General features: G+C 43.4%; 1 protein-coding gene across 1 annotated transcript in view; it reads right to left on the bottom strand.

The window, feature by feature from the left end:
- The window catches only part of HAT1 (histone acetyltransferase 1), a 71830-nt gene extending 66012 nt beyond the window's left edge, over nucleotides 1–5818 (bottom strand). Inside the window, exons 1-2 of the mRNA XM_025404092.1 lie at nucleotides 5742–5818; nucleotides 1984–2088 (exon numbers count right to left, since the gene is read on the bottom strand). Coding sequence (XP_025259877.1) covers nucleotides 1984–2088; nucleotides 5742–5748 — 112 coding nt within the window. The 5' untranslated portion in view covers nucleotides 5749–5818. The remainder of the gene's footprint in view (nucleotides 1–1983; nucleotides 2089–5741) is intronic.
- Between the last annotated feature and the right edge of the window lie 15275 nt (nucleotides 5819–21093).

Below are 21093 nucleotides of genomic sequence, written 5' to 3'. Positions count from 1 at the left end.
GCAAGCTCCGCCTCCCGGGTTCCCGCCATTCTCCTGCCTCAGCCTCCCGAGTAGCTGGGACTACAGGCGCCCGCCACCTCGCCTGGCTAGTTTTTTGTATTTTTTAGTAGAGACGGGGTTTCACCGTGTTAGCCAGGATGGTCTCGATCTCCTGACCTCGTGATCCGCCCGTCTCGGCCTCCCAAAGTGCTGGGATTACAGGCTTGAGCCACCGCGCCCGGCCTAAGTATTTTCTATATGTCAAGGAGTTTAAACACTTTACTGGCATTTAACTCCATATTTAATCTTTGTAACTACTGTGAAGTACTATTAACAATGAGGAAATTCAGGCATAGAAAGTAATGCAACCAGGAATCATGAGCATATATTATTTTTCACTTGTTCTAAGTGTAAAATTTTAGCAAATTTAGAGCTGTGCCACAATCTAACTTTCAAACATTTCCATCATTCCCAAAAGAAACGTCAGGCCCATTTGTAGTTACTCTGTGCTCCTACCTCTAGCCCCAGGCAACCACTACTTTCTGTCTCTATGGATTTGTCTTTTCTGAACATTTCATACAAACAGAATTACTTAATATATAGTGTTTTTGTTTAGTTTCTTTCACTTAGCACAATCTTTTTAAGGTTCATTGCAATAGGTATCAGAATTTCATTCCTTCTTGTTGCCAAATACTATTCCGTAGTATAGCTATACTATATCCATTTACCAGCTGATATATATCTAGGTTTTTTACATTTTTTGGCTATTGTGAATAATGCGGTTATGAACATTCATGTACAAGTTTTTGCGTGAACTACATTTTCATTTCTCTACCGTAGACAGATACCTGGCAGTACAACTCCTGGGTCATATAATTCATCTATGTTTAACTTCTTAAGAAACTGTCAAACCAGGAGGGGTGCTGTGGCTCACAGCTATAATCTCAACACTTTGGGAGGCCAAGCCAGGGGACTGCTTGAAGCCAAGAGTTCAAGATCAGCCTGGACACACAGACACGTAAGGTCCATCTCTATGAAAAAATTTATAAGTGGTGGCTCATGCCTGTAATCCCAGCACTTTGGGAGGCCAAGGTGGACGGATCACCAGAGGTTGGGAGTTCGAGATCAGCCTGACCAACATGAAGAAACCCTGTCTCTACTAAAAATACAAAAAATTAGCCGGGCATGGTGGTGCATGCCAGTAATCCCAGCTACTTGGAAGGCTGAGGCAGGAAAATCACTAGAACCCAGGAGGTGGAGGTTGCGGTGAGCTGGGATTGCACCACTGCACTCCAGCCTGAGCAACAAGAGCGAAACTCCATCTCAAAAAAAAAAAAAAAAAAAAAAAAATTTATAAAAGTTAGCCAGGCTTGGGTGGTGCACACCTATGGTCTCCCAGCTACTTGGCAGACTGAGGCAGAAGGATTGCCTGACGCCAGGGGTTGGAGGTGGCAGTGAGCTATGACCATGCCATGGCACTACAGCCTGGGTGATAGAGTGAGACCCTGTCTCTTTAAAAAAGAAAGAGAGAAAGAAAAAAGGGGGGGGGAGGGGAGGAAAGGAAAGAAGAGAAGGAAGGAAAGAAAATAAAAAAGACAAAGAAAAGAGCCAAACTGTTTTCCCAAGTAGTTGTATCACTTTACATTCCCACCAGCAATATACAAGTGTTTTTTCCTACATCCTCACCAATGTTTGCTATTGTTTATTATTCTTACAGGCAAAAACGTTAAAAATATTTTTAAGAAGCTGAAACTATACATACTTACTACTTTTTGCCCCACCGTCTTTCCTTTTTACATAAAATTCTGTCACCTTTCAAACGTCTACACCTTCCATGACGTAAATCAAGACTGAATAAAATCTGAGTATGTTCAATAAATGCAGAAAACTATACATTTGCATAAATAACTGCTCTTACATAAAATTTTACTTCAAATTTAAAATGAAAGATTATATATACACACACAGTATGTACATAATATTACTTACAAATGGCATACATACCTAATTTTAGTTCAATTGCTGTGTTGGTGTTACATTTGTACTCTGCCAGTTTCTTCTCCACTGCACTCTTATATTCTACCAAAAATTTCTCCATAGCACCAAATCCTAAGAGAAAAGGTTTTTAAAAGGTTTAATTGGAAGTGATTTAAATCGTCCAACTTACAATAGGGTTATTAGAAGTGGAATAGGGGTATGATTTAAAACATGCTGACAGATCATAAAAGCACAAGTCATTCTCCACATGCTCTTAAATAAATGTATTAAGAATGCCAGCCGGGCACGGTGGCTCACACCTGTAATCCCAGCACTTTGGGAGGCCAAGACGGGTGGATCATGAGGTCAGGAGTTCATGGTCAGCCTGGCCAAGATAGTGAAACCCGTCTCTACCAAAAATACAAAAATTAGCCAGGCACGGTGGCAGATGCCTGTAATCCCAGCTACTTGGGAGGCTGAGGCAGGAGAATCTCTTGAACCCGAGGCAGAGGCTGCAGTGAGCTGAGATCACGCCACTGCCCTCTAGCCTGGGCGACAGAGCAAGATTCCGTCTCAAAAAAAAAAAAAAAAAGGTGCCTCATTACAAAACAGAAAAAGAAATCACTTTTGAGATACAAGTTTATAAACTAGGCATACTTAATATAAATGAATAAACCTGAAAATTAACATGATAGATTACTAACATTTCTGAACATTTACTAATACAAATAATCTGCTAAGATTTATACCTAAGTCGTCTTTTTCATTATAAGATGTAAAAAGCAAAATGAGAATGTCCTCTGATAATTATGACAGAATTTCATTTTAAGTATTGGAAAAAGTCTACTAGAGTGCTTCAGATAAGGAAATGATAATGCATGGAATGTCTCAAGAAGAATACACAAATATCTGGTAACCACAGTTACCCTAGGTAAGGAAGAAGGATGAGGAACAGGGGCACAAAGAAAACATCTTTCCACTGTATTAAATATTTAAAAATCATGTGTGCCTAAAGTCATAAACTGTGAGCTACTGGCACAATAAAGTAGTTTTACTACAAAGTGGTTACTCAATAATATATATAATAAATAACACTAGAAGATATCACTATCAAAAGAAACTTTCTTTTTTTTTTTTTTTTTTTTTGAGACGGAGTCTCACTCTATCGCCCAGGCTGGAGCGCAGTGGCCAGATCTCAGCTCACTGCAAGCTCCGCCTCCCGGGTTTACGCCATTCTCCTGCCTCAGCCCCCCGAGTAGCTGGGACTACAGGCGCCTGCCACCTCGCCCGGCTAGTTTTTTGTATTTTTTTTTTTTTAGTAGAGACAGGGTTTCACCGTGTTAGCCAGGATGGTCTCGATCTCCTGACCTCGTGATCCGCCCGCCTCGGCCTCCCAAAGTGCTGGGATTACAGGCTTGAGCCACCGCGCCCGGCCAGAAACTTTCAAGGTAACAAATCTCCTGACAAAATGAATATAAAGATTAGTAAAAATGGGCCGGGCGCTGTGGCTCACGCCTGTAATTTCAGCACTTTGGGAGGCCAAGGCAGGGGGATCACGAGGTCGAGATGGAGATCATCCTTGCCAACATGGTGAAACCCCATCTCCACTAAAAATACAAAAATTAGCTGGACGTGGTGGTGCGCGCCTGTAGTCCCAGCTACTCCAGAGGCTAAGGCAGAAGAATTGCTTGAATCTGGAAGGCAAAGGTTGAGGAGATCGCACCACTGTACTCCAGTCTGGTGACAGAGCAAGACTCAGAGTCTCCAAAAAAAAAAAAATTAGTAAAATTTCAGGCAGAAAAAAGCCATAAGCAAAAAGTAAAAATGGGTACAATGATGTGCTAGATGTGCTATGAACTTAAATAAGGGGTTAAAACACACACACAGAAAATGGGAGACTTGAAGCAGTATAGATTAATAGTTTGGAGTCAGAATTCCTGGATTCTGACTATTTCACACACTTACTGAGCTAGTGAGCTCAGTGAACTAGAGTACATTACTTAATCCCGCTGACCCTAATCTACAGAACTGAGATTACAGAATTTACTTCGAGGGGCCGGGCGCGGTGGCTCAAGCCTGTAATCCCAGCACTTTGGGAGGCCGAGACGGGCGGATCACGAGGTCAGGAGATCGAGACCATCCTGGCTGACACGGTGAAACCCCGTCTCTACTAAAAAATACAAAAACTTAGCCAGGCGAGGTGGCGGGCGCCTGTAGTCCCAGCTACTCGGGAGGCTGAGGCAGGAGAATGGCGTAAACCCAGGAGGTGGAGCTTGCAGTGAGCTGAGATCCGGCCACTGCACTCCAGCCTGGGCGACAGAGCGAGACTCCGTCTCAAAAAAAAAAAAAAAAAAGAATTTACTTCGAGGAATGTAAGCAACAAAATTTAACCTGCGAAATCATATATTAGCTTAATCCGCACAATTCTGTAAGTAGGTATTATATCAACTCCACTTTATATTCAGAAGTTCAGGCTTAGAAAGAGGTTGAGTTGAAGGGCATCCAACTACTAAATGATGGGCCCCAAATTAGAATTTAGATGTAATTCTTAACGTATGTCCTCCCTCTTCTGTTGTACTTCAAGATCCTACAATTTCTATCTGGTAGAAAAGTCCTTCTTTGAACATCTCTAGAGCTCACACAACAGCTCGTCTATCCCACATATCCATAAAAATGGAGACTACGAGGAATGCCCTGTAAAGAGATGATAAAAGCAACAGAGGCCAGCGAAGTGGCCCAATCCTGTAATTCTAACACTGTGAGAAGCAGAGGCGAGAGGATGGCTTGAGGCCAAGAGTTCCAGACCAGCCTGAGGCAATACAGCCAGACCCTGTCTCTAAAAGGTTTTTAAAAAGTGTTTTTTTTAGCCGAATGTTGTGGTGCATGCCTGTAGTCCTAGCTACTCGGGAAGCTGAGGCAAGAGGATAGCTTGAGCGTAGAAGGAGTTGGAGGCTGCCGGGAACTAGGATCGTTGCACTCCAGACAGGGCGACAGAGAGAGAGACCCTGTCTCAGGAAAAAGAAACTGTCCATAACTTCAAAAGATAAGTAATCGAAAAAAATAATCACACCAAAACAGCCTTAATACACGTACAAAGTAATAGCAATTATACATTATTAAATGTTGTAAGTTGAAGGGACGCTAGAATGTACTCAAGAGAATTGTATTATAGTAGTCCAACCCTAAAAGAGAAGGGAGGAGTTCAGGAACAGTCTTTCTCAAAAGGCATCTAAATACGATCCTCGGAATACTAAAGTGTGAGAGATTAAGGAGACGAGTATGAAGTCAGTCGAGATCCAAGTGGGAGCGCTAGAGCAGGGCAAGTCAGCAATGCGCTAGCTCAGAAGTTGACTGTATTGGAAGGTAGACGGAGACCTGGAAGAGGAGATCTGAGCATTAAAATCAGCTGGCGGGAACAGGACCAGATGTACAAGATCTGAAGCAAGCAGCAGTGGACAAAAGGAATGGGAAGAGAAACAGGCCCCAAGGCATGTGGCATTTTACAAGCTCAAATCTTGACGCTTTCCCCCGGCCTCTTCGGCCCTCGGTAGGTGCCGGGGTGCTCGCAAAAGGCGCAGAACCCCAAGCAGCTGGGGGCGGGGGCGCGGACCGCGGCCAACAGGGAGCTGCTGGGCTAAGAGTTCCGCGCTTCCGGTCCCAAGCAGGCCTTCTGGAACCCAGGCTACAGCCCGAAAGTTCCAGGCGGGCATTGTCACCACCGTCTCAGCGTTCTATCCCAGATCTGGCCGCCTCCTCCCCTTGGTAAACTTTTCCCGGGAACTTACCCGCCATTTCCGAGCTACGAGCACCCGCGGCTGAGGAAGGACGAATCAACCCGCGCGCTCCCGGGCCGGAAGTGACCGCACAGTCTGACACACTGTCCCCGCCCACTCCCAGCGTGACGTTAGCCAATTAAAGGAGGCGTGTCCAGGAGCCCGGCGGCGGAAGCGCCTCAGGAGGCGGGGCTAACGCGGAGAAGTCTGCACGGGCAGTTAGCTGTGCGAATTGCCTAGCCAGTGCGAATGCCTTCGGCCGCTTTGCAGGCCTGAAGTGGAGAAGGAGGCCGCAAATGAAACTTCGCGGTTGAGATGCTCTCCGGCCCTAGGAAAGTTTCTCTGGGGTTGATTTGATCAATACAGACAGTTTACGCCTGTTTTCCTTACCCGTCCCTGAGATGTTTTGGAGACTGGCTGAAAATCTTTCCTCTTGGCCTGGACAGTGCATCCAAACACTTGAGACCTGTGGGCAATTTTACCCTAGGTAAGATTTTACCTAGGGTAAAATCTTACCTAGGGTAAAATGTAGAGGTTGAGTCTCAGTTTCGGAAGAAGTTTTCACTTATTTTCCTCCTTTGTTTCTCATTTTGCTGTAAACTTTAACATCTTTTTTCCTTTCTCCCCTGTTTTTAACGTATACAGTATGATATGTAGGTACTCTGCTTTCACTCTTCAGGTTAGTAGGCAGTCATTTAACGCGGAAAAATCGTTACCTAGGCCAGGCGCGGTGGCTCACGCTTGTAATCCCAACACTTTGGGAGGCCGAGGCAGGTAGATTGCCTGAGGTCAGGAGTTCGAGACCAGCGTAGCCAACATAGTGAAACCCCGTCTCTACTAAAAATACAAAAATTAGCCAAGTATGGTGGCGGGCGCCTGTAATCCCAGCTACACGGGAGGCTGAGGCAGGAGAATCGCTCGAACCCTGGAGGCAGAAGTTGCAGTGAGCCGAAATTGCGCCACTACACTCCAGCCTGGGAGACAGTGAGACTCCGTCTCAAAAATAAATAAATAAATAAATAAATTGTTAACTAATAAATACCTAAGTGGCCTGATGTAGTCTTGCATGCCACATGTTCTAGTGGTTTGAATTACATCACAAGGTGCTACCTGATTTTAGCCGTAGGCCTTGTTAGTATTTAGTAGCTGTTGGAACGGTTTTGCCCAGAGTATAAAGCACTGTTTAGGTATCCACAAATATTCCCACAATGTTGGCTATACACCAGAATTCCTTGTCTCAACAAGTATTTGTTAACAGGTTTTACACTGATGCACGCTAAAGCTAAAATGGACCCTTGAGATGATGGTCTAGAAGTAACACGTCTTCTCATTTTAGAGATAAGGAAACCAAATCCCAGAAAAGATAAAACTGCCCAAGTTCTCTCTCAGAATGCAACCTATGCAGAGTGCAGTTCATCAGATACTCAGCCCAGTATTTATTTGCTGAACGATACAGAGATGGCTTTCCCGAAGATAAAGATCAGAAAAGGTACTGAGAATGCCCAGATCCTTTTTCTTTCTTTCTTTTTTACTTTTTCTTTTTTCTTTGAGACGGAATTTCGCTCTTGTTGCCCAGGCTGGAGTGCAATGGCACAATCTCGGCTCCCCACAACTTCCGCCTCCCGTGTTCACGCGATTCTCCTGCCTCAGCCTCCTGAGTCGCTTGGATTACAGGCAGGCGCCACCACGCCTGGCAATTTTGTCTTTTTGTAGAGATGGGGTTTCTCCATGTTGGTTAGGCTGATCTCAAACTCCTGACCTCAGATGATCTGCCTGTCTCGGCCTCCAAAAGTGCTGGGATTACAGGTGTGAGCCACCGCGCCCGGCCAGATCCTTTTTCTTGAAACCTAATGATACACAAGAAATTACAGTCATAATGTTAAGACAGAAAACTGAAATCAATGGGACTAATGACATTATGGATCAAAAAAGGAAAACAATCTTTTTCTTTAATAATCATTTTTGGCCAGGCACGTTGGCTCACACCTGTAATCCTAGCACTTTGGGAGGCCAAGGCAGGCGGATCACCTGAGGTCAGGAGTTCAAGACCAGCCTGGCCAACATGGTAAAACCCTGTCTCTACTAAAAAGTACAATAAATTAACCAGACTTGGTGGCATGTGCCTGTAATCTCAGCTACTTGGGAGGCTGAGGCAGGAGAATCACTTGAACCCAGCAGGCAGAGGTTGGAGTGAGCTGAGATAGCGCCACTGCACTCCAGCCTGCACAAGAGAGCGAGACTCCATCTCAAAAAAAAAAAAAAAAAAACTTTCCTTTTCAAAACGGCAAGACTCATCATTTCTTTCTGAAATCACCGTATCTATGGATCAATTGCTGATCAAAAGCAATTATGTTCTTTATAAGTAAGAAATCAAGAAGAATTACATTTTAACTGTGGTATATCACAGATTATTAGTCCTGTGATATTATGGTTAGTTGTAGGGAAAAAATATGATGAAACTTACTGATACATTGTGTGACTAGCATTTAATGTGATCTGCTTGCAGAATTGAGGTTTTATATTGTCCTCGTATTAGAGGTTCACTTTTTTTTTCCGGATAGGGTCTCACTCTCACCCAGGCTGGATTGCAATGATGCAATCATAGCTCACTACAGCCTCCAGCCTCCAACTGCTGGGCTCAAAAGATCCTCCTGCCTCTCAGCTTCCCAAATAACCAGGACTACAAATGTGTGCCACTGTGCACAGCTAATTTTTTTGTTTTTTGATAGAAATGGAATCTCAGTATGTTGCTCAGGCTGGTCCCAAACTCCTGGCCTCAAGCAATCCTCTTAGCTTGGCCTCCCAGAATCCTGGGATAATAGGCGTGAACCACCACGTCCATCCTCACATATTTTTTTTTAATGTTACAGAATAGATGTTTTGGTACAGTTTACCTAGAAGATAAAAGAATGACTTATTTTGGAAAGGTAGTGGTAAAATTATCCAAAAGGAAAAAACATTCTCTTTTTTTGTAGGGATTTCTTTTTTTTTTTTTTTAACTTATATTTTACTTTGTTCTAAAGGGAATTTAAGAAAGTGACTATTACAATCATGGAATAAATAAAATTTCTACAAAAGGAATATGCTGTCCTCATATATGTGGAAAAGACAGCATATCTTGTGGGAAATTTAGTGCTCTACTAGTCCCAGTTCTACTACTTCATGCTTGTTCAACCTTGTTCCATCTATTAAGTGGAGATAATAGTACTGCCCAGTCACCACACTGGGTTGTTGTAAAAACCAAACGGAATATTTGTGAACGAGCTTTGTAAACTCTAAAACTCTATGTAGGTATGAAGTGGTGTTACTATGATAACATTTATTGTAGTAAGGGAGATTTGGCAAAGGCATTTTCTTCAGAGAAAAGGGCCATATTACACTATTAGGTATGAAGCAGCAACCATGTGTTGGTACAGGCTCAAGTTCACATGGACTGATAAATTTCACTATCTTGCTTTGAAACCTCCAGAATGGTTTAAAATTTGGCACAAAAAATATGGTCATCAGGCCAGGTGCAGTCGCTCACGCCTGTAATCCCAGCACTTTGGGAGGCAGAGGCAGGCGGATCACAAAGTCAGGAGATTGAGACCATCCTGGCTAACACGGTGAAACCTCGTCTCTACTAAAAACACAAAAAATTAGCTGGGCGTGGTGGCAGGTGCCTGTAGTCCCAGCTACTCAGGAGGCTAAGGCAGGAGAATGGCATGAACCTGGGAGGCAGAGCTTGCAGTGAGCCAAGATTGTGCTATTGCACTCCAGCCTGGGAGACAGACTCCATCTCAAAAAGAAAAAAAAAAAAAAATGGTCATCAGAAAATTGATGCAGGAAATCTGACCTAAAAGAAAAATGCATGTATGTAATGTGTCTTCATTTCAAAATACATACCTTAACACAGACAAGTAACAGTAGTTAGCTCATTTTTTTAGCTTATAGTGCTAATGAGGGTAAAGTTATGAGTCTCAGTTCCCAAAGCAATTATCCAGAAACCATTATCCTACATGACTATATGACTTCCAAATGGGATACAAGAAAGAAAATAGGCTGGGTGTGGTGGCTCACATCTGTGATCCTAGCACTTTGGGAGGCCAAGGCAGGCAAATCACATCAAGTCAGGAGTTCAAGACCAGCCTGGCCAACATGGTGAAACCCTGTCTCTACTGAAAATACAAAAATTAACCAGGTGTGGTGGCATACGCCTGTAATTCCAGCTACTCAGGAGGCTGAGGCAGGAGAATTGCTTGAGCCCGGGAGACGGAGGTTGCAGTGAGCCGAGATCACGCCATTGTACTCCAGCCCGGGCGACAGAGCAAGTCTGTCTCAAGAAAAAAAAAAAAAAGAAAGAAAAGAAAAATGGACCAGCTCATGTTGAAAACTACTATAAGAGGAATATCCTAAATACACAAAAATTACCAACAGTTTTTATTTTCTAACTCTAATACGCTACCCATAGGTGTATAAATTAGTACCTTTTGAGGGGCAATTTAGAAATTTTAACAAATTTTTACAAATGTAACAAAATTTTCAATTTGTATATCCTTTGAGGCAACAACAGTTCCACATTTGTACTGCAAAACTATTTCACAGAAATGGAAAGATACACTAAAACAAAGATGTTCAATGCTGTATTATTTTCACTGGTAAATTGAAAATAGCCTAAACTTCTAGCACAAGGGGCTAGCTAATATATTCTATCTCTGATACAATAAGTTAAAAAATAAATTACAAAATATATGTTATTTTGTTTGTATAAAAATGTATTTTATATAAACAGAAAACATCTGAAAGCATCCCTCACAAACTTAACTATAGTTGCCTTTAGGGGGAATTTAGATATGGGGATTAATGAGGTTTTTTGTTTTTGTTTTTGTTTTTGTTTTGGAGACAGAGTCTGCCCAGGCTGGAGTGCAGTGGCGTGATCTCAGCTTACTGCAACCTCTGCCTCCTAGGTTCAAGCAATTCTCCTGCCTTAGGCTCCCGAGCAGCTGGGTCTACAGTGAACACCCACCACCAGGCCCAGCTAATTTTTGTATTTTTAGTAGAGGTGGGGTTTTACCATGTTGGCCAGGCTGGTCTCGAACTCCTGACCTCAAGTGATCTACCTCCTTGGCCTCCCAAAGTCCTAGGATTATAGGCGTGAGCCACTGCACCCAGACTAATGAGTTTTCTTTCTTCTTTAATACCATTTGTCTCTTTTAATGATGATGTAATGGTTTCTTTCACAGTTAGAAACTTATCCATCTGACTGGGCGTAGTGGCTCACACCTATAATCGAATCCCAGCACTTTGGGAGACCGAGGTGGGCAGATCACCTGAGGTCCAGAGTTTGAGACCAGCCTGACCAACATGGAGAAATCCCATCTCTAAGAAAAATACAGAATTAACCAGGCGTGGTAGTGCATGCCTGTAATCCCAGCTACTTGGGAGGCTGAGGCAGGAGAATCACTTGAACCCAGGAGGCGGAGGTTGCGGTGAGCCAAGATTGCACCATTGCACTCCAGCCTGGGCAACTAGAGCAAAATTCCATCTTAAAAAAAACAAGGCCGGGCGCGGTGGCTCAAGCCTGTAATCCCAGCACTTTGGGAGGCCGAGACGGGCGGATCACGAGGTCAGGAGATCGAGACCATCCTGGCTAACACGGTGAAACCCCGTCTCTACTAAAAAAATACAAAAAACTAGCCGGGCGAGGTGGCGGGCGCCTGTAGTCCCAGCTACCCGGGAGGCTGAGCCAGGAGAATGGCGGGAACCCGGGAGGCGGAGCTTGTAGTGAGCCGAGATCCGGCCACTGCACTCCAGCCTGGGCGACAGAGCGAGACTCCGTCTCAAAAAAAAAAAAAAAAAAAAAAAACAAAAAACAAAAAGAAAGAAACTTATCCATGTTTTTGGAGGTTTTTAGACATGGTTGCTAATTCCCTACCCTCTTCTCTACATTCGACATACGGTACACAGACTCTAAGGGAAGCCATTTAATCAAAACTAGGAACAATTAGTTGAAAACTAATATTTTCCATTTTGCATTTTGTCATTATTTACAAGCAAAGATTAGCCAAAATAATGAGCATTATAACTATTATACCTGTTTTCAAAATGACTGTGCAGTGATACCTGCTTTACTTTTGGAAACTAATTTATTAAAATGGCATTAATTATGTATTTATCTACTTTGGGTAGGTAATACAATAATAACTGTGATATTATACATTCTATCATTAAAATGCTATTTTAAGTATTATTTCTTTTTTTTTTTTTTTTTTTTGAGATGGCATTTCACTCTTGTTGTCCAGGCTGGAGTGCAGTGGTGCAGTGTTGGCTGACTGCAACCTCTGCCTCCTGAGTTCAAGCAATTCTTCTGCCTCAGCCTCCCAAGTAGTTGGGATTACAGGCATGCTCCACCACACCCAGCTAATTTTTGTATTTTTAGTAGAGATGGGGTTTCACCATGTTGGTCAGACTGGTCTTGAGCTCCTGACCTCAGGTGATCCACCTGTCTTGGCCTCTCAAAGTGCTGGGATTACAGGCATGAGCCACCATGCGCGGCCTTAAGTATTAATTCTTTTCCAGTTTTAGCCAACAAAAATGGCCATTACTTTTAATTGTTTTTGCTGCTGTTTCCTGATGTAGTAGAAGAGCTTCAGGGTGAGGGGAGGATGAAGAACACTTTATCAATATTACTTAGATACAAAAGAAATAATACTGAAAGGTGGTAAAAAGAATTATGACTATAGGCCGGGCGCGATGACTCAAGCCTGTAATCCCAGCACTTTGGGAGGCCGAGATGGGTGGATCACGAGGTCAGGAGATCGAAACCATCCTCGCTAACACGGTGAAACCCCGTCTCTACTAAAAAAATACAAAAAACTAGCCGGGTGTGGTGGTGGGCACCTGTAGTCCCAGCTACTCGGGAGGCTGAGGCAGGAGAATGGCATGAACCCGGGAAGCAGAGCTTCCAGTGAGCTGAGGTCCAGCCACTGCACTCCAGCCTGGGCGACAGAGCGAGACTCCGTCTCAAAAAAAAAAATGACTATAAATATGCATTTTAAACTGACTTATTATTTTAGTCAATTTTTTTTTTTTTTTTTTTTTTTTTGAGACGGAGTCTGGCTCTGTCGCCCAGGCTGGAGTGCAGTGGCACGATCTTGGTTCACTGCAACCTCTACTTCCCAGGCTCAAGCCATTCTCCTGCCTCAGCCTCCCAAGTAGCTGGGACTACAGGCATGTGCCACCATGCCTGGCTAATTTTTGTACTGTGTGTGTTTTTTTTGTTTGTTTGTTTTTTGTTTTTTTGGTAGAGATGGGGTTTCACCATGTTAGCCAGGATGGTCTTGATCTCCTGACCTAGTGATCTGGCCGCCTCAGCCTCCCAAAGTGCTGGGATTACAGGCGTGAGCCATCACACCCGATCCCTCCCTGCGCCCCCCTTCCCTTTTTTTTTTTTTTTTTTTTTTTTTGAGATAGTCTCGCTCTGTTGCCTAGGCTGAAGTGCAGTGGTAATCTCCGCATACCGCAACCTCTGCCTCCCAGGTTCAAGCGATTCTCCTGCCTGTCAGCCTCCTGAGTAGCTGGGACTACAGGTGCCCACCACTCAGCTAATTTTTATATTTTCAGTAGAGATGGGGTTTCACGGCCGGGCGCGGTGGCTCAAGCCTGTAATCCCAGCACTTTGGGAGGCCGAGGCGGGCGGATCACGAGGTCAGGAGATCGAGACCATCCTGGCTAACATGGTGAAACCCCGTCTCTACTAAAAATACAAAAAAAAAAAAAAAACTAGCCGGGCGTGGTGGCGGGCGCCTGTAGTCCCAGCTACTCGGAGGCTGAGGCAGGAGAATGGCCTGAACCTGGAAGGCGGAGCTTGCAGTGAGCCGAGATCGCGCCACTGCACTCCAGCCTGGGTGACACAGCACGAGACTCCGTCTCAAAAAAAAAAAAAAAAGAGATGGGGTTTCACCATGTTGGCCAGGCTGGTCTCCAACTCCTGACCTCAAGTGATCTGGCCGCCTTGGCACCTCAAAGTGCTAAGGTTACAGACATGAGCCACCATGCCCGGCCTAGTCAATATGTTTTTTTTTTTTTTTTTTAATGAGGTTTCTCTCTTGTTGCCTAGGCTGGAGTTCAATGGCACAATCTCAACTCACCGCAATCTCTGCCTCCTGGGTTCAAGCGATTCTTCTGTGTCAGCCTCCTGAACAGCTGGGATTACAGGCATGCGCCACCACACCCAGCTAATTTTGTATTTTTAGTAGATACGGGGTTTCTTCATGTTGGTTAGGCTGGTCTCGAACTCCTGACCTCAGGTGATCCACCCACCTTGGCCTCCTAAAGTGCTGGGATTACAGGTGTGAGCCACTGCACCAGGCCATTGACTTTATTTTAATGTAAAAAAACACATAACATAAAAATTACCATGTTAACTACTTTTAAGTTTATAGTTCAGTAATATTAAGAATATATTCACCTTGTTGTGAAATCTGTCATTTTAATGGGTTGTTTTTCAGTCAACTCCTTTGTAACCTATTTACCTATATCGCTATGTACAGCAGGAGTTTTAACTTCCCATGATGTGGACACACAAAGTAACAAGGTTTATACCAACTACATAATGGTGCTAGTTCAGTGTTTAGTTCATAAACCTTAAAAGAATAAAAATAAAGTTTAGTTTTATGGTAGTGTTTTCTCTAATTCTCTTTACAAATTAGAATTTTGAGGGACTATATGAAGTCAACAAGCTAAATCAACCACTGTGCAGGTTAGTGAAAATTAAAGAGATTGTTTTCAAAAATTTTCTAGGGGAATCCAGACTTTAAGGTTAACTTCATTAATCGCATAAACACAGGGCCAGTCCCTTTGCTGATCTGTTGAATGAATTAAGAGGAAGAATGAGTCATACTGACTGGCACCATAAGACACAAAGAGAACCTGCTTTATCAGGTAAGAAGGGTGAGTCGATAGGGATAGGATGCATTTAAAGAATAAAAGGTTTGCTCTTTTAAATCTTTCCAAAATTAAATTTTGTTTTATGTGAGGAAGTCAATGTTAGTAGAGACAGGATTTTATTTTTTAATATAGTTTAAGAGAAACTGAGGCAGTTGAATAATACAGAATCAGGAATTTTAGAGCCAAGTGGCTTTAGAAATCAGATAATCTAGTCATTATGATACATTTTTATTTGGCACACATATGTATAACAACTTCTGGTCATAGCTCCTTAAAAATTTATGCTTTTTACTACTGTTAATTCACATATTAAATATTACCATTAATTATTTTTTAGACAAAAAAGATTGTAAATATTCACTTTTAATACTTTTTTTTTTTTTGAGATGGAGTCTCACTCTGTTGCCCAGACTGGAGTGTAGAGGCATGATCTCAGCGCACTACAACCTCTGCCTCCTAGGTCCAAGGGATCGGCCCACCTCAGCCTCCCGCCTCCTGAGTAGCTGGGATTATAGGCACGTACCACCATGCCCGGCTTTTTGTGTGTGTGTGTGTGTGTGTGTGAGACAGAGTCTTGATCTGTTGCCCAGGCTGGAGTGCACTGGCACGATCTTGGCTCACTGCAACCTCCACCTCCCGGGCTCAAGCAATTCTCCTGCCTCAGCCTCCCGAGTAGCTGGGACTATAGGCACGTGCCATCATGCCCAGCTAATTTTTTGTACTTTTAGTAGAGATTGGGTTTCACCATGTTGGCCAGTTGGTTGGACTCTTGACCTCAAGTGATCAGCCCAGCTCAGCCTCCCAAAGTACTAGGATTACAAGCATGAGCCACCGTGCCCGGCCCCAGCTAATTTTTTTATTTTTAGTAGAGACAGGATTTCACCATGTTGGCCAGGCTGGTCTCAGACTTCTGACCGCAAGTGATCCGCCTGCCTTGGCCTCCCAAAATGCTGAGATTACAGGCATGAGCCACTGTGCCTAGCTGCATTTTTAATACTTTATATCCCAGTAGATCACTTGTGCACCCGTGAAGGTCCCTGACTTAATTTCACACTCTTGCTTGAGGTTACTCAGTAAGAAACTGATAAGCTGATATTATGGCCCAAGTCTCTCAAATTGGTTCTGGTTTTCTACTTTTTTTCTTCTCCGTTCATGTTGTAGAAAGGGCCAATTTGCTGCCTTTACTTTGCAGAGAAAGTCACTGTGTGTCTGACATATGGTTGACACCTATTAAATGTTGGTTAAATGACTATGTAGTAATACCAAGAACATAATTTTCCTCCCAAATAACTAAGCTTTCACTTTTGTTCAAGTATTTCATGGCTCTTGGGATTGAAAACTGCTAAGTTTCTTTGCTTTAAAAAACATCCTTAAGCATGTGATTAGAATCAGGAACTAAAAACTGCCTCATCCACATTTAACCCGTTACTACCAACACGTGTGTAACACAGGCCTTTCTCTCTGAAATGTCACCAGGGACTAGCTGTGGCCGAGGGTGAGTAAGCAACACAATTTCCAAGAGGTGATCTTTTGCCACAGTAAATTGTATCCCTGGTACAATAGCTCTAAAGAGACAATTTTCTGGGACATGGGAGTATTCTTGGAGACAAGCCCACCAGTAGCTCTGGATTTCCCTAGACAATTTTAACTCAGATTAGATTCTAACTTTCTTACCAAGCTCTAAGAAAGTCTAGCTATTGGCGGGGCGTGGTGGCTCACACCTGTAATACCAGCACTTTGGTCGGCCAAGAAGGGGGGGGGGCGGGGGGGAGGGATCACGAGGTCAGGAGATAGAGACCATCCTGGCTAACACTGTGAAACCCCGTCTCTATTAAAATACAAAAAAAATTAGCAGGAGAATGGTGTGAACCCGGGAGGCGGAGCTTGCAGTGAGCCGAGATCGTGCCAGTGCACTCCAGCCTGGGTGGCAAAGCGAGACTCCGTCTCAAAAAGAAAAAAAAAAACAACAACAAAGAAAGTCTAGCTATTCCCCATCAGGAGCTTACCCTCCTTCTCTCTACCCTTCAATCAATTAAGCACCCGAACACTCAAACACTAAACGTAAACTGTCATCTTCCCAGATCCAGAGTCCTGTTTGGAATACATTTATGGAGTCAAGGAGAGGTATGGGAAATTGATACAGTGAATATTATATCCTTCCTCCTCTTCTCCCTGGGTTTCCTACAGCAAACAGGAACATGCTACTGTACCATGCAGCAGTCCCACATTTCACCCTGAGTAAGACTTTTATATTCTCTCACTTCTCTCCAGCAGGCTTCACTGAGGCTTGCTGTTTTGAGGGCCTGCTACGTTCATTCACCAAGGTAGGCCTGCTTATCACAGAAGAACTGCCTCAACTTTCTGATCTGTCCTTCTGGGGATAATGATGAATCATCACCTTCTCTACTCTTAAGCTTATTTGCTCCTTATTGATAACTTCTCTGTTAGGCTCAGGGTCAGGTTCCAGCCCATGCTGAGGTCTGGAGAGCAGGTAGATTAAAACCACCTTTGCAAAATTATGACTGAGATGGTGAAAGAGATTTAACTTAATTTACTCCATTTTGCTTTTAACCTCCAAGCTGTCCTTGTTCATTCCTGGGCGTAGGCTGAACTAACTTTGGGAGAGATTTCTAGTTTATAGTTTAAGCAAAGACAGTAACAGCCCTTTCCCAAAGCAGACCTCCTCTTTGCTTGGGGACTAGATTGCCTTAGTAGGACTAACATTAGCCACAAGATTAGAAATTATGGTTTAGGAGTCGTGCAGCTGGAGGCTACAAGATTCTGACCCTCCGTAAACTGCTTTTAAGATCAGTGCTTGAGATATTTTGCAGACCCTGCACTTGATGGATCAGCTGGCCCCACCCAGATCAATAAACTGGCCCATCTGATTTTGTGGTCCCCACCCAGGAACTGACTGACAGCTCTGACTCCCTATGATTTAATCTCTGATCAATCAGCACTTCTGGCTCACTGGCTTCCCCCAACCCACCAAGTTATCCTTAAAAACTCTGCTCCCCAAATGCTCAGGGAAACTGATTTGAGTAATAATAAAACTCCTGGCTGGCGTGGTGGCTCACACCTATAATCCCAGGACTCTGGGAGGCCGAGGCGGGCAGATCACAAGGTCAGGAGATCAAGACCATCCTGGCTAACACGGTGAAACCCCATCTCTACTAAAAACACAAAAAATTAGCTGGGCGTGGTGGCGGGCGCCTGTAGTCCCAGCTACTCGAGAGGCTGAGGCAGGAGAATGGCGTGAGCCCGAGAGGCAGAGCTTGCAGTGAGCTGAGATTGTGCCACTGCACTCCAGCCTAGGTGACACAGTGAGACTCCATCTCAAAAAATAATAATAATAATAGTAATAATAAAACTCTGGTCTTCCACACAACCAGCTCTGCGTGAATTACTCTTTCTCAATTGCAATTTCCCTGTCCTGATGAATTGGCTCTGTCTAGGCAGCGGGCAAGGTGAACCCCTTGGTCGGTTATAGGATGAATGGCAAATAGGGGAAAGAACACTCGGGGGGCTGTAGGTAGGTGAAATACAGCTTTATTCAGCAGCTCTCTTATACTGTCTGCTCTGTCTGGGCTGCTTGAGCCTGTGGCTCCCACGCACAACTGCGCAGGCCGGCTGTCTCTCCCTTGCCTTCAGGGTCAGCAGCTTAATTCTTTCTCTGAGCACAAGCAAGTCTAGCTATGTCCTGGCTCCCTCCTGTCCATCTGTAAGATGGATAGCTTTGACTTGCTCTATTTCTCTGGGTGCGAGCATGCCTGTACAGTGTCAGTAGGGCATTTTTACCTTTTACAGACAATGTGGTATAGAGCCAAGTGATGGCCTTCCCACGTTATGGCTACATGGCTGTGATAACAGGTGGAGTTATACGCCTGTGCTCTAAACTCTCTGAGTCACTCTGGATGTTTACCTTGGCCCCTCCTTGACCAAAGCACAGCCATGTTCCTTATACCCTACAAGGCTGGATCTATGTTATCTTCATCCCTGAGTTCTCACTTGAAGTGAGAGCAAATTCTTTTAACTAACATTTACTAAAGATTTTTATTCAGATTAATTGTTCTATTGAAGACATTATTTAAGTTTGCCCATATCCTCTCTTCTTAGGCCCCCTCTCAGGTTTCTTTATCCCCTTCCTTCCCTGCCTGATCCTTAAGGACAATCCCTATATAAATGGAATTATTTGTTTACCCTGAGATACTGGGTTATATTCTCATTAACTGAATCTTATCTAAAAATCTGAATGTAACATTTTAAAAAACATGTAATATTCTGAATACTTGGAGAAATGAAATTTTTCATTTAAAAAAATAACATTTCAAAAGGTTTCTAAAATCTTTTAAAATATTAACAGATAATTATAACTTTTTTTTTTTTTTTTGAGACTGAGTCTCACTCTATTGCCCCGGCTGGAGTGTGGTGGCACGATCTTGGCTCAGTGCAACCTCTGCCTCCCAGGTTCAAGTGATTCTCGTGTCTCAGCCTCTTGAGTAGCTGGGATTACAGGCACCTGCCACCATACCCGGCTAATTTTTGTATTTTTAGTAGAGACGGGGTTTCGCCATGTTGGCCAGACTGGTCTCGAGCTCCTGACCTCAAGTGATCTGCCCGCCTCAGCCTCCCAAAGTGCTGGGATTACAGGCGTGAGCCACTGCGCCCAGCCTATAACATTTTGTTTTATGCCAGCTTTGTTGAGAAAGGATCATAAGAAAGACCAAAAATAAATTTTCTTTCTTTCTTTTTTTTTTTTTTTTTGAGACGGAGTCTCGCTCTGTCGCCCAGGCTGGAGTGCAGTGGCCGGATCTCAGCTCACTGCAAGCTCCGCCTCCCGGGTTCACGCCATTCTCCGGCCTCAGCCTCCCGAGTAGCTGGGACTACAGGCGCCCGCCACCTCGCCTGGCTAGTTTTTTTGTATTTCTTAGTAGAGACGGGGTTTCACCGTGTTAGCCAGGATGGTCTCGATCTCCTGACCTCGTGATCCACCCGTCTCGGCCTCCCAAAGTGCTGGGATTACAGGCTTGAGCCACCACGCCCGGCCTTTTTTTTTTTTTTTTTGAGACAGAGTCTTGCTCTGTCGCCCAGGCTGGAGTGCAGTGGTGCCATCTCAGCTCACTGCAACCTCCACCTCCTGGGTTCGAGCAATTCTGCTTCCTCAGCCTTCCGAGTAGTGAGGATTACAGGCGCCTGCCACTACGCCCAGCTAATTTTTGTAATTTTAGTAGAGACGGAGTTTCACCATCTTGGCCAAGCTGGTCTTGAACTCCTGACCTCCACCTGCCTCGACCTCCCAAAGTGCTAGGATTACAGGTGTGAGCCACCGTGCCCGACCAAGAAATTTACTTTTTCAAAAAATTGTGGCTGCACACCTACATTGTCCTTGGATGTGTAGAAGTCCTGCTGAGCTAAATTGTATGTTTCTTTCATTTGGTAAAGATTTTTGCTATTTTTTGTTTTGCATGTGAACTTCAAAATTATTTTATTCTCATATTTTGAAGTTCATATTGTTCTTTTGAGTAAATACAGGACTGCAGCAGGGAGATGACAAATATCCAATTAATTCAAATAGTATCAGTATGGCTTAATTTCCTTAGGTTTTGCTTTGCTTTTTGTTAAATGAAATAGATTATATGTTTAAATACCAAATGACAATTTTATTTACTACTATAAGGTTTAATTATATATGAATACATGTCTAACCACAAATGAAAATTGTGTTGTATAGTTAGTATATTACACAACACATCCATTTATTCAAGGTAGAAAAATAATTATCTAAATCATGTGACAGATAAGAACAATAGCTGTGATTTGAAAGGGTCATTCTTTGGTAAACCTCATTATTTTTATGCTGTTTAGTTCATATGTATTTTTCATTGTGGTCATATAAGGTTGAGATTTTTTAAAAAAATGATAACTATGAACATTTAATCTTTTTTTGTGCCAGTCTTGAGGTTAAGGCACTCCTACATATGAGATCAGTGTACCACAAATAGTTCCAAGAGATTCTTACCTTGCTCCAGGGCCCTAAAATGTTTCAGTGTGGGAGGAAGACTTCATAAATTAGAGTCCTCATACAAATATTACCAATGATGTTATAGAAATTGGAGTGAGATAGAATAGGTTAGGATAGATGATTTCACATCAGGTGGGCCAAAGGAATCTTCACTGGAAGGCTCAAAGACATGTTCTCTGAAATATCTGCAATATTAACAATTATATGTATGGACTCCCTGCAAACTGGAATGATTGCAGATAATGGGAAAAGTCAAGCAAAATACTCAATTTTTAATGGAAAAGGGAGGAACTGAGGGATCATGCTCTGTTTAGTCTGCTTCTTTGAAAGACTATGGTGTTAATCTTTGAAAAACAATAACCAGCCCCCACAAAAAAACCACTGCAATTTATAGGTCCACAGAGGGTAGCCAAG

This window comes from Theropithecus gelada, chromosome 12 (genome assembly GCF_003255815.1).
Source record: "Theropithecus gelada isolate Dixy chromosome 12, Tgel_1.0, whole genome shotgun sequence".
Taxonomy (NCBI): domain Eukaryota; kingdom Metazoa; phylum Chordata; class Mammalia; order Primates; family Cercopithecidae; genus Theropithecus; species Theropithecus gelada.
This window is presented reverse-complemented; position numbering and strand designations above follow the sequence as displayed.